The sequence below is a fragment of the Bombina bombina genome, chromosome 10 (assembly GCF_027579735.1).
Source record: "Bombina bombina isolate aBomBom1 chromosome 10, aBomBom1.pri, whole genome shotgun sequence".
In the NCBI taxonomy this organism is placed as follows: domain Eukaryota; kingdom Metazoa; phylum Chordata; class Amphibia; order Anura; family Bombinatoridae; genus Bombina; species Bombina bombina.
Genome location: NC_069508.1, coordinates 150,818,656 through 150,834,999, shown reverse-complemented (window position 1 = coordinate 150,834,999; position 16,344 = coordinate 150,818,656). Strand labels below are relative to the sequence as shown.

At 37.2% G+C, this 16,344-nt stretch overlaps 1 protein-coding gene across 1 annotated transcript in view; it reads right to left on the bottom strand.

Annotated features, from left to right (window-relative positions):
• Positions 1 to 14,180, bottom strand: part of LOC128640929 (UDP-N-acetylglucosamine/UDP-glucose/GDP-mannose transporter) — a 167,855-nt gene extending 153,675 nt beyond the window's left edge. The window contains exons 1-4 of the mRNA XM_053693389.1: positions 13,953 to 14,180; positions 11,317 to 11,350; positions 10,886 to 10,972; positions 8,297 to 8,364 (exon numbers count right to left, since the gene is read on the bottom strand). Of these exons, the coding sequence (XP_053549364.1) occupies positions 8,297 to 8,364; positions 10,886 to 10,972; positions 11,317 to 11,350; positions 13,953 to 14,149 (386 nt within the window). The 5' untranslated portion in view covers positions 14,150 to 14,180. The remainder of the gene's footprint in view (positions 1 to 8,296; positions 8,365 to 10,885; positions 10,973 to 11,316; positions 11,351 to 13,952) is intronic.
• Positions 14,181 to 16,344: the final 2,164 nt, after the last annotated feature.

The window sequence follows — 16,344 nt, the reverse complement described above, 5'->3', positions numbered from 1 at the left end:
CTTTCTGCAGACAGACTGCATTTTCTGCGATGACATCTCAGATCACTATGTTCAGCCTTGGGGCTAGTAAATACGGTAGAATTGCATAACCAAAAACATAATTTATGTAAGAACTTACCTGATAAATTCATTTCTTTCATATTAACAAGAGTCCATGAGCTAGTGACGTATGGGATATACATTCCTACCAGGAGGGGCAAAGTTTCCCAAACCTTAAAATGCCTATAAATACACCCCTCACCACACCCACAAATCAGTTTAACGAATAGCCAAGAAGTGGGGTGATAAGAAAAAAGTGCGAAGCATATAAAATAAGGAATTGGAATAATTGTGCTTTATACAAAAAATCATAACCACCACAAAAAAGGGTGGGCCTCATGGACTCTTGTTAATATGAAAGAAATGAATTTATCAGGTAAGTTCTTACATAAATTATGTTTTCTTTCATGTAATTAGCAAGAGTCCATGAGCTAGTGACGTATGGGATAATGAATACCCAAGATGTGGATCTTTCCACACAAGAGTCACTAGAGAGGGAGGGATAAAATAAAGACAGCCAATTCCTGCTGAAAATAATCCACACCCAAAATAAAGTTTAATGAAAAACATAAGCAGAAGATTCAAACCGAAACCACTGCCTGAAGTACCTTTCTACCAAAAACTGCTTCAGAAGAAGAGAATACATCAAAATGGTAGAATTTAGTAAAAGTATGCAAAGAGGACCAAGTCGCTGCTTTGCAAATCTGATCAACTGAAGCTTCATTCCTAAACGCCCAGGAAGTAGAAACTGACCTAGTAGAATGAGCTGTAATCCTCTGAGGCGGAGTCTTACCCGAATTAACATAGGCAAGATGAATTAAAGATTTCAACCAGGATGCCAAAGAAATGGCAGAAGCTTTCTGGCCTTTTCTAGAACCAGAAAAGATGACAAATAGACTAGAAGTCTTTCGGAAAGATTTAGTAGCTTCAACATAATATTTGAAAGCTCTAACAACATCCAAAGAATGTAACGATTTCTCCTTAGAATTCTTAGGATTAGGACATAATGAAGGAACCACGATTTCTCTACTAATGTTGTTGGAATTCACAACCTTAGGTAAAAATTCAAAAGAAGTTCGCAACACCGCCTTATCCTGATGAAAAATCAGAAAAGGAGACTCACAAGAAAGAGCAGATAATTCAGAAACTCTTCTGGCAGAAGAGATGGCCAAAAGGAACAAAACTTTCCAAGAAAGCAATTTAATGTCCAATGAATGCATAGGTTCAAACGGAGGAGCTTGAAGAGCTCCCAGAACCAAATTCAAACTCCATGGAGGAGAAATTGACTTAATGACAGGTTTTATACGAACCAAAGCTTGTACAAAACAATGAATATCAGGAAGAATAGCAATCTTTCTGTGAAAAAGAACAGAAAGAGCAGAGATTTGTCCTTTCAAGGAACTTGCGGACAAACCCTTATCTAAACCATCCTGAAGAAATTGTAATATTCTCGGAATTCTAAAAGAATACCAAGAAAAATGATGAGTAAGACACCAAGAAATATAAGTCTTCCAGACTCTATAATATATCTCTCTAGATACAGATTTACGAGCCTGTAACATAGTATCAATCACAGAGTCAGAGAAACCTCTTTGACCAAGAATCAAGCGTTCAATCTCCATACCTTTAAGTTTAAGTATTTCAGATCCGGATGCAAAAAAGGACCTTGCGACAGAAGGTCTGGTCTTAACGGAAGAGTCCATGGTTGGCAAGATGCCATCCGGACAAGATCCGCATACCAAAACCTGTGAGGCCATGCCGGAGCTATTAGCAGAACAAACGAGCATTCCCTCAGAATCTTGGAGATTACTCTTGGAAGAAGAACTAGAGGCGGAAAGATATAGGCAGGATGATACTTCCAAGGAAGTGATAATGCATCCACTGCCTCCGCCTGAGGATCCCGGGATCTGGACAGATACCTGGGAAGTTTCTTGTTTAGATGAGAGGCCATCAGATCTATCTCTGGAAGCCCCCACATTTGAACAATCTGAAGAAATACCTCTGGGTGAAGAGACCATTCGCCCGGATGCAACGTTTGGCGACTGAGATAATCCGCTTCCCAATTGTCTACACCTGGGATATGAACCGCAGAGATTAGACAGGAGCTGGATTCCGCCCAAACCAAAATTCGAGATACTTCTTTCATAGCCAGAGGACTGTGAGTCCCTCCTTGATGATTGATGTATGCCACAGTTGTGACATTGTCTGTCTGAAAACAAATGAACGATTCTCTCTTCAGAAGAGGCCAAAACTGAAGAGCTCTGAAAATTGCACGGAGTTCCAAAATATTGATCGGTAATCTCACCTCCTGAGATTCCCAAACTCCCTGTGCAGTCAGAGATCCCCACACAGCTCCCCAACCTGTGAGACTTGCATCTGTTGAAATTACAGTCCAGGTCGGAAGAACAAAAGAAGCCCCCTGAATTAAACGATGGTGATCTGTCCACCACGTTAGAGAGTGTCGAACAATCGGTTTTAAAGATATTAATTGAGATATCTTCGTGTAATCCCTGCACCATTGGTTCAGCATACAGAGCTGAAGAGGTCGCATGTGAAAACGAGCAAAGGGGATCGCGTCCGATGCAGCAGTCATAAGACCTAGAATTTCCATGCATAAGGCTACCGAAGGGAATGATTGTGACTGAAGGTTTCGACAAGCTGTAATCAATTTTAGACGTCTCTTGTCTGTTAAAGACAGAGTCATGGACACTGAATCTATCTGGAAACCCAGAAAGGTTACCCTTGTTTGAGGAATCAAAAAACTTTTTGGTAAATTGATCCTCCAACCATGATCTTGAAGAAACAACACAAGTCGATTCGTATGAGACTCTGCTAAATGTAAAGACTGAGCAAGTACCAAGATATCGTCCAAATAAGGAAATACCACAATACCCTGTTCTCTGATTACAGACAGAAGGGCACCGAGAATCTTTGTGAAAATTCTTGGAGCTGTAGCAAGGCCAAACGGTAGAGCCACAAATTGGTAATGCTTGTCTAGAAAAGAGAATCTCAGGAACTGAAAATGATCTGGATGAATCGGAATATGCAGATATGCATCCTGTAAATCTATTGTGGACATATAATTCCCTTGCTGAACAAAAGGCAATATAGTCCTTACAGTTACCATCTTGAACGTTGGTATCCTTACATAACGATTCAATAATTTTAGATCCAGAACTGGTCTGAAGGAATTCTCCTTCTTTGGTACAATGAAGAGATTTGAATAAAACCCCATCCCCTGTTCCGGAACTGGAACTGGCATAATTACTCCAGCCAACTCTAGATCTGAAACACAATTCAGAAATGCTTGAGCTTTCACTGGATTTACTGGGACACGGGAAAGAAAAAATCTCTTTGCAGGAGGTCTCATCTTGAAACCAATTCTGTACCCTTCTGAAACAATGCTCTGAATCCAAAGATTGTGAACAGAACTGATCCAAATTTCTTTGAAAAAACGTAACCTGCCCCCTACCAGCTGAACTGGAATGAGGGCCGTACCTTCATGTGAACTTAGAAGCAGGCTTTGCCTTTCTAGCAGGCTTGGATTTATTCCAGACTGGAGATGGTTTCCAAACTGAAACTGCTCCTGAGGACGAAGGATCAGGCTTTTGTTCTTTGTTGAAACGAAAGGAACGAAAACGATTGTTAGCCCTGTTTTTACCTTTAGATTTTTTATCCTGTGGTAAAAAAGTTCCTTTCCCACCAGTAACAGTTGAAATAATAGAATCCAACTGAGAACCAAATAATTTGTTTCCCTGGAAAGAAATGGAAAGTAGAGTTGATTTAGAAGCCATATCAGCATTCCAAGTCTTAAGCCATAAAGCTCTTCTGGCTAAGATAGCTAGAGACATAAACCTAACATCAACTCTAATAATATCAAAAATGGCATCACAGATAAAATTATTAGCATGCTGAAGAAGAATAATAATATCATGAGAATCACGATTTGCTACTTGTTGCGCTAGGGTTTCCAACCAAAAAGTTGAAGCTGCAGCAACATCAGCCAATGATATAGCAGGTCTAAGAAGATTACCTGAACACAGATAAGCTTTTCTTAGAAAGGATTCAATTTTTCTATCTAAAGGATCCTTAAACGAGGTACCATCTGACGTAGGAATGGTAGTACGTTTAGCAAGGGTAGAAATAGCCCCATCAACTTTAGGGATTTTGTCCCAAAATTCTAATCTGTCAGGCGGAACAGGATATAATTGCTTAAAACGTTTAGAAGGAGTAAATGAATTACCCAATTTATCCCATTCTTTGGAAATCACTGCAGAAAAAGCATTAGGAACAGGAAAAACTTCTGGAATAACCGCAGGAGCTTTAAAAACCTTATCCAAACGTATAGAATTAGTATCAAGAGGACTAGAATCCTCTATTTCTAAAGCAATTAGTACTTCTTTAAGTAAAGAGCGAATAAATTCCATCTTAAATAAATATGAAGATTTATCAGCATCAATCTCTGAGATAGAATCCTCTGAACCAGAAGAGTCCAAAGAATCAGAATGATGGTGTTCATTTAAAAATTCATCTGTAGAGAGAGAAGATTTAAAAGACTTTTTACGTTTACTAGAAGGAGAAATAACAGACAAAGCCTTCTTTATGGATTCAGAAACAAAATCTCTTATGTTATCAGGAACATTCTGCACCTTAGATGTTGAGGGAACTGCAACAGGCAATGGTAGATTACTAAAGGAAATATTATCTGCTTTAACAAGTTTGTCATGACAATTATTACAAACAACAGCTGGAGGAATAGCTACCAAAAATTTACAGCAGATACACTTAGCTTTGGTAGATCCAGCAGGCAGTGATTTTCCTGTAGTATCTTCTGGCTCAGATGCAACGTGAGACATCTTGCAATATGTAAGAGAAAAAACATATAAAGCAAAATAGATCAAATTCCTTATAAGACAGTTTCAGGAATGGGAAAGAATGCCAAATATCAAGCTTCTAGCAACCAGAAGCAAATGAAAAATGAGACTGAAATAATGTGGAGACAAAAGCGACGCCCATATTTTTTAGCGCCAAATAAGACGCCCACATTATTTGGCGCCTAAATGCTTTTGGCGCCAAAAATGACGCCACATCCGGAACGCCGACATTTTTGGCGCAAAATAACGTCAAAAAAATGACGTAACTTCCGGCGACACGTATGACGCCGGAAACGGAAAAGAATTTTTGCGCCAAAAAAGTCTGCGCCAAGAATGACGCAATAAAATGAAGCATTTTCAGCCCCCGCGAGCCTAACAGCCCACAGGGAAAAAAGTCAAATTTTTGAGGTAAGAAAAATATGATAATTCAATGCATAATCCCAAATATGAAACTGACTGTCTGAAAATAAGGAAAGTTGAACATTCTGAGTCAAGGCAAATAAATGTTTGAATACATATATTTAGAACTTTATAAATAAAGTGCCCAACCATAGCTTAGAGTGTCACAGAAAATAAGACTTACTTACCCCAGGACACTCATCTACATATTTGTAGAAAGCCAAACCAGTACTGAAACGAAAATCAGCAGAGGTAATGGTATAAATATAAGAGTATATCGTCGATCTGAAAAGGGAGGTAAGAGATGAATCTCTACGACCGATAACAGAGAACCTTATGAAATAGACCCCGTAGAAGGAGATCACTGCATTCAATAGGCAATACTCTCCTCACATCCCTCTGACATTCACTGCACGCTGAGAGGAAAACCGGGCTCCAACTTGCTGCGGAGCGCATATCAACGTAGAATCTAGCACAAACTTACTTCACCACCTCCCTTGGAGGCAAAGTTTGTAAAACTGATTTGTGGGTGTGGTGAGGGGTGTATTTATAGGCATTTTAAGGTTTGGGAAACTTTGCCCCTCCTGGTAGGAATGTATATCCCATACGTCACTAGCTCATGGACTCTTGTTAATTACATGAAAGAAAAATGATTAATGTGATGCAAAAGCACTTAGTCTGAATTTCAAATGAATAGTAGATGTTTGACAAATTTCAAAAAGTTAATTCAATTTCCTAACCCTTGAATCATGTGACCATTAGCAAATCACAAAATGTATATACGTATAAGGTGTGAATTCTTGCACATGCTCAGTCGGAGCTGTTGCATATAAAAAGATTGTGCACATTCTGATAATTGAAGTGAATTGGAAAGTTTTTTAAATTGACATGCTCTATCTGAATCAAAAATTATTTTGACTTTAGTGTTCCTCCAAAAAGGAGAACATTTTTATAGTACACTACTTTTATTATAATCCTCGATACACAATGGCCAATAGTTAGAGAAAACAACTGAAAAGGAAGATTGTATTACCTCTCTTCCATCCCCCACTGTATAGGTGGTTTTAATTAGCAAAATAAGCTAATAAATGACAAAATAAAGGTAAAGGAGTAATCCATAACTATTTAATATTCTTCAGCATTTAAACACATAAATGGGAGCATATTAAAGCAGAATAATATTTACAGTACAATGTTCCTTTAAATCTTAGCTACCATGGAAGCTTGTTTCCAAACTATATAGACTCATCAGAAATGAACCCCTTCCCGATGTTAGGATGTTCCATGCCGTCCTAACTGCGCTGGCCTTTAAAGTAAAACACAAGCAAGCTGAATGTAACTACTCTGAGTTGTTTAACCCTGAAGTAACATTCATAAAATAACTGTGTACACTGGATCACCACTTGTTAAGTAAAGTGTCTGTTTCAATAATTAAACTGACATATGCACCTTAGGTTGTCTAAAGATCATGTACTGTAATACAGCCGTTTCACTTTTTATTTATTTAGGTTTAATTTAAAAAAAGATGCAGCTCCTAACAAACGCTCATAGGCATTGTGTGCACGCACACTTGTAAAAGAACGGCGCCTCCATTGTATTTTATACCGATGTGCCTGTTCTTAGCGGACGGTAATATGCAATACTGCAAAACTTGCTTGTGGTTAAAATTATAAAGGAATATGCTTGGATACAAAAATGTCAGCTCCTAGTAATTAAAGGGACACTCAATCAAAATTAAACTTTCATTATTCAGATAGAGCAAGTTTTCTCTGTAAAAAAAAAAAAAAAAAAAAAAAAATCACAAAAAGACAAAGGCGCCTCCTGGTGTAATACAGTTGGTGAAAGATTTGTTAGGTTATCAAAAAGGTACTCACAAGTGGAGCAGCACCCAATTGTGCTAAATCAAACAGACTGGGATCTCAGTGTCCCAGCTCACTGACACTTCCATTAACAAAACGTACACAGTCTTTTTATATTTAAACTTTTTGAGTCACCAGCTCCTACTGAGCATGTGCAAGAATAAGTGTGTATGCATTTGTGAATGGCTGATGGCTGTCACATGGTACGTGTATGCATTTGTTATTGGCTGATGGCTGTCACATGGTACAGGGAGAGTGGAAAAAGACACCTTAAAATGGTCAGAAAAAAAAAAAAATCTTCTACTCATTTGAAGTTCAGACTAAGTGCTATTGCATTGTCTCGTTATCTTGCATTTATTGATTATGCAAATCTACTGTGTTGACTGGTCCTTTAAGTACCCCTGCAGGATCAACAATAAAGGGACACTAAAATCCACATGTTTTCTTTAATGATTTAGATAGAGCATTCAATTTTAACCAACTTTCTAATTTACAACTATTAATTTGTTTGCGTTCTCTTGCTATCTTTAATTAAAAAGCAGGAATGTAAAGCTTAAAGGGACACTGAACCCAATTTTTTTCTTTCGCGATTCAGATAGAGCATGCAATTTTAAGCAACTTTCTAATTTACTCCTTTTATCAAATTTTATTCATTCTCTTGCTATCTGTATTTGAAAAAAAGCATCTAAGCTATTTTTTGGTTCAGAACCCTGGAAAACACTTGCTGATTGGCAATCAGCAAGAACCAAGGTTGTTCACCAAAAAAGGAGCCGGCATCTAAACTTACATTTTTGCATTTCAAATAGATACCAAGAGAATGAAGAAAGTTTGATAATAGGAGTAAATTAGAAAGTTGCATGCTCTATCTGAATCATGAAAGAAAAAATGTGGATTCTGTGTCCCTTTAAAAAACGGCCCTTTTTGGTTGAGAACCTGGGTTATACTTGCTTATTGGTTTGCTAAATGTAGCCATCAATTAAAGCAAGCAGTATCCAGGGTGCTGAACCTAAAATGGGCTGCCTCCTAAGCTGTAAATTTGGGTTTAGTATCCCTTTAACAAAAAAAATCCCTTTAATGCATGTGGGTTATTTAAAGAAAAATAAAATAAATAAAAATCACACATACTTGAGCTTCTTTGTGCTGAACAATCCTGAAATTTGATTCCCAAAATACAGCAGAGGTAGTGGAAAAGTCTAAAATGAACAGGGAGAAAAAAAATGCAATTACTTTCATAAAGACTCAGTTACAGTAAATTTTATATTCAAAATTGGAGACGCTTGAAAAAGGTACAGAAGTTCTAAGATCCTCTTTAAAACGGAAATACATACAACAAATTTTTTCATGATTCAGTGCAATTTTTGAACTTTCTAATTTACTTTTATCAAATTCTTTGTTTTCTTGCTATCCTTTGTTTAAAGTCAGGAAGGTAAGTTCATGAGTGTGCACGTGTCTGCCGTACTATATGGCAGCAGTTTTTCCAACATTGTCATACATTAGCAAGAATACTAGATGGCAGCATGATTTCCTGTCATGCACACATTACCTATCTAGATAGCTCTTCAACAAAGAAGAGAAGGAAGCAAATTTGATAAAAACTTTACAAATTCAGCTGTGCAAAAAGAAAAGCCTAGCTTTTCAATTATGGACTAGCTTGTTCCATAGACCAGGCGGATTGTGGATGAGAAAAAAATAAATAAATATCAGATCGTAACAGATTCTGAGTGTTACAGGGATATGATAAAGACAATACAGAGGAGGCATACTGGGGACAAATGGATTGCTGGGTCCTTATACAGCACTGGGTTTCAAACCTATACGCAGGCCTCCCCAACAGCCCAGATTTTCAGGATTACCATGTTTACTAATCAGCTTATTTCACCTGTGCTTCAGTTCAGATATCCTCAAAATCTGGCCTGTTAGAGAGGCCTGAGAACAGGTTTGAAAACCAGTTAGAGTTTACTATGCAAATGATATGCAGAAAAAAAAAAATGGAGGTGTGCACAAGCATGTATTTGTTTTTAACTAAAGGAATTTTAAAATCACTGAAGTTAACGCAAACATTTAAAAAAGGTCAATGAAACCCAAAAACCTATTTAAGGATTCAGATAGAAAATGCAGGAGAGAGAAAAAATGTTTCCTTCTATTCTTAATTTGTTCCTTCAGAACAGCAATGAACTACTAGGAGCTGGACACATCAGGTGAGCCAATTACAAGAGACATTTGTAGCCACCAATTAGTGCATTACTGCTTATGAGCCTACCTTGGTATGCTTTTCATTAAAGGATGCAAAGAACAAACTAAATTTGATTACCCCCCCACAAAAAAAAAATAATAATAATAATAATAATAATAATAATGCTTCATTCTCATGCTTTCTTGAAACGCATACCTAGGTATGCTCAGGAGCAGCAATGCACTATTGTTAGTACATTGATGTGCTTTCAAAGGATACCAAGAGAATGAAATTAATTTGATAAAAAGTGCATTGAAAAGGTTACTTAAAATTGTATGCTTTATTACTGAAAGATATTTTTTGGGAGTTTTAGGTCCCTTCCGTGTATTCAGAAAATGTTCACACAACAGTTTTAACTTATATCTTATTCTTGTAATTAGAATGTATTACATGCTCCTTTAAACTACAATTTTTATTGTGCATTAAAGTAAAGGTAAACTTCCCCCTCCTGGAAATTCTCTCTTCATACGTCAGCAATGAATAATCCGGCTTCCTCCAATCACGGCTTTCCCCCCCAGTCATTGCCTGAGGCTATGCTGTGATTGGAGGAAGCCGGATTAGTCATTGCTGACGTGTGAAGAGAGAATTTCCAGGAGGGGGGGAAGCTGCTCTGGCTGTGAAAAAAAACTAAGGTAAGTTTTTAATCAAAACGGCTGCTTTGTAAACTTTAATGAATGAAAGTGCCCCTGTTTTTAATAGTATTTTTAAAAAACGGGCTTTCATTCACCAAAGTTTACCTTCACTTTAAAGAATTTAGGTTATCCCTTTAGCTGTAGAGCAGTTTCTGACAAGTTATGAAATCTTAAAGGGACATTAAACACCAATTCTTTCTTTTAGGATTCAGATAAGGCATACATTTTTCAATAACTTTCCAATTTACTTCTATTACTAAATGTGTTTCATTCTCTTTATATCCTTTAATGAAGGATAAGCAACGCATTACTGGGCGCTAGCTGAACACATCCAATGACAGGAGTAATATATGTGCAGCCACAAATCAGCAGCTAGCTCTTAGCTACTGAGCCTATGTATGCTTTTCAAGAAAAGATAAGAGAACAAAGCAAATTAGATCAGAGAAGTCAACTGGAAACTGGTTTAAAATTGTATGCTCTGAGAATTAGGAAAGAAAATGTTGGCTTGCATTTCATAGAAAATCTTGAGAATTCCTCAAAAAAAATCTAGAGCTTGAAGAAAAAAATATCCTTTGACTTTTTTTTTAAACCAAACAATATTCAATAACAAATGTTTAGGGGGTGGAGGACTAACTTAACAGTGTAAGTACAGAAAATTTAGCGCAGTAACACAATACACAAATATGTACATAGCTCTAGAATAGAACTAATACATATTTTGCCACTCAATAAAAAAAAAATCCAGGTTAAATGTCTTTGCATCCTATGACTGCATGCATTGTTATTAACATGAGGTAGGTATTATGTAAGATCAATATGCAGAATATTACGTATCAGATTAAGACTTACCTTTCGAGGTATGTGCCTGTCAAAGTCTGGGTAGTGAACCACCTTGAGTGCCTTTCCAACCCAAAGAACAAGCACTGTGGCCAGCATCTGCAGGGAACAACGACAGCATTCAACCCAAGGTGATGAAATATAAAGGCCTAAACCAGCCAACCCTTTAAAAGCCTCAAAAGGCCTGAGACACAAAAATGTCAGTATAATTAGAAGCTCTACTATTTATTTTAGTTTTTGTTACCCCAATAATGTTGATACAGGACTTTTCCCCTAAGTTAATCTGGATACACATTGATATGATAGTCATGTTTATCTGAACTATATAGTGTAATTTGTTATTGAATTACTTTTTTTTATGACAATTTTGTGTATTTCGTATATTTTTGTCCTTTGTTGGTCAAAAATATAAATAAAAAAAATAAAAACACACTGCTACGTACCTGACCAAGTCCAACACATAGTGAGGAGGGGAACCTGCAAGAGGAGCAGAATGACAAATAATTATGGTCTCTAATGCCTTCAGGGGTTGCCCTTTGATGTAAAATCAGTGCAAATGCTTTCCAGTAAAAAGACAAAAAAAAAAAACCCGTACTAGTTATTCAGAGATCAGTTCAGTTGTAACACGAGTATAGAGTTATTTGGTCCAGGAATTCCACTGCCAGTATTTACAGATGTCAATTAGGAGTAAGGTTACACAGCAAACCTCAAACAGGACCATATATTTTTAGAAGTTTCAAAGGTTTTTATTTTTTTAATCTTTAAAAGCAAAAACTGCTCCAACTAAATTTCACAGTTTAACTATTTGTTGTTTAAAAACAAAAGTGCACGCAACTATTTTGTATTTATATTTTTTAAGAAAGGGTTTTATAATAATCTGTACATGTGTAATGAAATTAGTTAATAAACTGAAGTGATGTGTAAAGATAAAAATATTGGTTACAAAAACATTTCTGCTAAGGGAAATGAATGTGTTTAAATATTTTACAAGCAAATGCACAATATGTTTGAACAATAGTTTTTTTGATAAAAACAGAAACTTAGAGACATATTTAAAGGGACACTGTACCCAATTTTTTTCTTTTGTGATTCAGATAGAGCATGCAATTTTAAGCAACTTTCTAATTTACTCCTATTATCAATTTCTCTTTGTTCACTTGCTATCTTTATTTGAAAAAGAAGGCATCTAAGCTTATTTTTTTGGTTCAGAACTCTGGACAGCACTTTTTTATTGGTGGATGAATTTATCCACTAATCAGCAAGAATAACCCAGGTTATTCACCAAAAATGGGCCGGCATCTAAACTTGCATTTCAAATAAAGATACAAAGAGAATGAAGCAAATTTGATAATAGGAGTAAATTAGAAAGTTGCTTAAAATTGCATGCTCTATCTGAATAATGAAAGAAAAAAATTGGGTTCAGTGTCCCTTTAAGTTAAAAAAAAAAAAAAAAAAAAAACACTTTAAGGAACATTTTGTCAGACTGAAAACAGAAGTTTTAATTTAAAATACAGAAAAGTATTTTCTAAACCGGAGTGAGGGTGCAAGTAAAGTCACACCCAGGTTATAATTTGAACGACCAAACCTGCTAACTTAATATTTAATGTATATTAATATTTCATTAAATTTACCTGTGAAACTATGCAGCAATGTTTTTTTAAGAATCTATTAAAGTGACCAAAAAGATAATACTGATAAGACAACAGAATCACTGGAAAGATGAACTGAATATCATTCAGGATCATAAAAGCTTATAATAATGTCTAAAGTTAAACTTATAAGGAAGTAGTGCAGAGAAAGTGCCCACGGTGGCACTCATGACAAACTTGCTAGCACTGTATCTCTAGACTATCCCTATATTAAGTTTTAATAAAAATGTAGTATATATATATATATATATATATATACACACATACATACACACATATATACACACAAACTAATAAAGTTCTCATTGTTTATATGCATTAAGGATTTAAGATAGACACACACACACATATATATATATATATATATATATATATATATATATATATATATATACACACACACACACACACACACATATATACACACCAACTAATAAAGTTCTCATTGTTTATACGCATTAAGGATTTAAGATAGACACACACACACACATATATATATATATATATATATATATATATATATATACACACACACACATATATACACACCAACTAATAAAGTTCTCATTGTTTATATGCATTAAGGATTTAAGATAGACACACACATATATATATATATATATATATATATATATATATATATATATATATATATATATATATACACACACACATATACACATATACACATATACATACACACACACATATATACACACCAACTAATAAAGTTCTCATTGTTTATATGCATTAAGGATTTAAGATAGACACACACACATATATATATATATATATATATATATATATATATATATATATATATATATATATATATATACACACACACACACACACACACATATACATACATATATACACACCAACTAATAAAGTTCTCATTGTTTATATGCATTAAGGATTTAAGAGATATACACACACACACACTGGTGCAGTGCTCCTCTCCCATGCCATACACAACGGTATCATTATTCTAGTAGGAGATGCTGGCAAACTGCAGACATGAACGTGCTCTCACTTTGGCACTAGCCGCTAAAGAATGAATGATACGTTGTATAAACAGCACTGCAGCAGTTATAACAAATATAGCAATGTGTCAGCTCACAGCACAACATAACAGCAGCTTATCCTTTATGTACAGCAGACGCCTCAGTAAAGATGCCAGCAGCTTGGACACAAACTACTGTTACTATATTAGTTGTAAAAACTATGCACAGAGGTGAAAGCTCCCAGGACAGAGGCAAATAAGGAGAATTCAGACGAGCAGATAAATGTCCCTTAAACACCAGGTATTAACCCTTTCTGTCTGCATCCCACTAACAGCATCAGCATCCCAATCGCAGGCAGTTCTCTTCCCCCTCGCTCCCCCCAGACTGAACTTTGCCCCAAGTTGCCAGCCCGCAGTCCGCTACCTGTGGTTGGTCAGCACGCTCTTGTTCACCACTACGATAAAAAACGAACTGACCCCGTAAAAAGCCGCGGCCAAAAGCTTGATGAACACGGTCATCGTTTCGGCCGCCGTCCCCAAACCCTCATCCCTGTGTGCTGGGGGCCTCGGGGCGGCTTCTCCTTTAACCCTAGCATGCTGACGTCTGAGAACTTCCGCCATGGCTTGCAGGAGGAGGTGGGAGTGGGGAGGATCTGCCCGGGGGAGTAGGGAGGGGGAAGCTGGCTGCTGGGGGAGTGAGGGTGCGGGGAGGAGGAGCAGGCAAGGGGTTTATAATACGAGGAGGCGGGCTGGGCATCAGCAAGCGGTGAGAGGCAACGAGAATGAACAAATAACAGGAACTGGCTGTGCAGAACGGGCTGCATAGTACAGCGCAGACTGATATAGAGTAAGGAGGCCAGAGATAGGGGCGGTGCAAAGGGAAGTAGTGGGAAGGTTCAGAGTGAGAGAGGGGAGGGGTAAGTGGGGCGTGTGCATGTGTACGGGGAGGTGCACACAGAGAGAGGGAGGTGCACTTAGGATTCACTATGGAGTGAGAGCGGCCCAGAGTGGGAGTGGAAGTATTCAATAGAAGTTGTGGGAGGTGCAAGTGGAAGTATTCTAGATTCGTGTGGATTTATAGATCAGGGTGGGAGTGTAGCTGGTTTCTGTGTGACAGAGGCAAGTGTGTACGTAGGTATGCTGCGGTTCGTACAGAGCTGTGCATACAAGCGGTGAAGTTGTAACCCTGAAGTAATCAGGAGTGATATAAGGACTGTGTGGTGGGAGTTTGAGGAGACGCATTTAGGACAATCTAGAGCAGACTGGAATCGATTTTCACATTAAAGATTATATTTCTGTCCTTACCACAAACCTTGATTAAACTGAAACGATGTAACCTACCTATATACAAATTCTGAGTTTACAAATGACATTATTGTAACACAAGGATATACTTAAAAAAAAATGTTTTAATATTAATGGAATGAAAACCATAAAATGTTTATTTTGTGATTCAAGATAGCGCATATGCTTTTGAACAACTTTCCCTTTTACTTATATTGTTAAATTAGCTTTGCTCTCTTAGTATCCATTGTTGAAGGAGCAGCACTGCACTACTTGAAGCTAGCTGAACCAATGGGAAGATGCATATGTGCAGCCACCAATCATCAGCTAGCACCCAGTACACACTCCACCAATCCACTCCGAACCCTCCACTGTCAAAGTGGACAACCAAACAATTATTTTATTGGATGCTCCACCACCCTGATTGACAAACAAATAAATTACACATTCCTGAAACTACAAATGGAGATCAGGCCACTCTAAAGGCCCAATATAGAGAAGTTTAATTTTAGACCTGTACCCATCGATCTAAAAATGAAAAACCAGTCTGGACCTGATTGCTTAACCTGTCACAACCCTAATTAACGAATCCTTGGTGTCTGCTTACATACCCAAATTTTGGAAGACTGCAAGAGTAGTGCCTATCCATAAAAGTGGTGAGATAACCTTGGTTTCTAATTATCGCCCAATATCATTGCTCCCAGTATTGTCAAAAATCTTAGAAAAGTGCTTCCATACGCAACTATGTGAGTATTACCAACAATCTAACTATCTGACCCCTGATCAATCAGGTTTTCGCCCGAACTACTCCACTATTCCTGCACTCCTAAAAGTTTGCAACAACATCCAAACTGGCATGGAACAAGGAGACCTAACTGGAGCTATTTTCCTTGATTTTGCAAAGGCCTTTGACACAGTAGACCACGACATACTACTGCTCAAACTAAAAAACTCAGGTATTGGTGATCGCCCGCTAACCTGGTTTCGATCATATGTATCGAATCGATCACAGTATGTCTCCATTTCTGACAGCGACTCCCTCCCTCTCCCAGTCACGTGTGGTGTTCCCCAAGGTTCCATTCTCAGCCCTTTACTATTCACATTATTTATAAATGATCTGCCAAATGTCTGAAAATCCTCAACTGTTCACATGTACGCAGACAACACGGAAATCTATGCAAGCAAATCCGATCTGCCGCAGCTTGAGGCAGTGCTCCAAGACCAGTTCACAGAGGTAGAAAAGTGGATCTCAAAAAACAAACTCTTCCTAAACACTGACAAAACTGTCACAATGATCTTTGGAACAGCATCTAAATTACACAAACTACAAAATTCCCATCTACGCATCAAAACAAAATCAAATTCCACACTGACCGCAGTCCACTCTTTCAAATACTTGGGTATGTTGTTAGACCCCAATCTATCTTTTGGGCTCCACATAGAAAAACTTGCATCTAAAAACTAGGTGCCCTGTACAGAAACAAATCCTGCCTCAGCCCTACAGTAAAGGAAAAGATTGTACAGCAAATGCT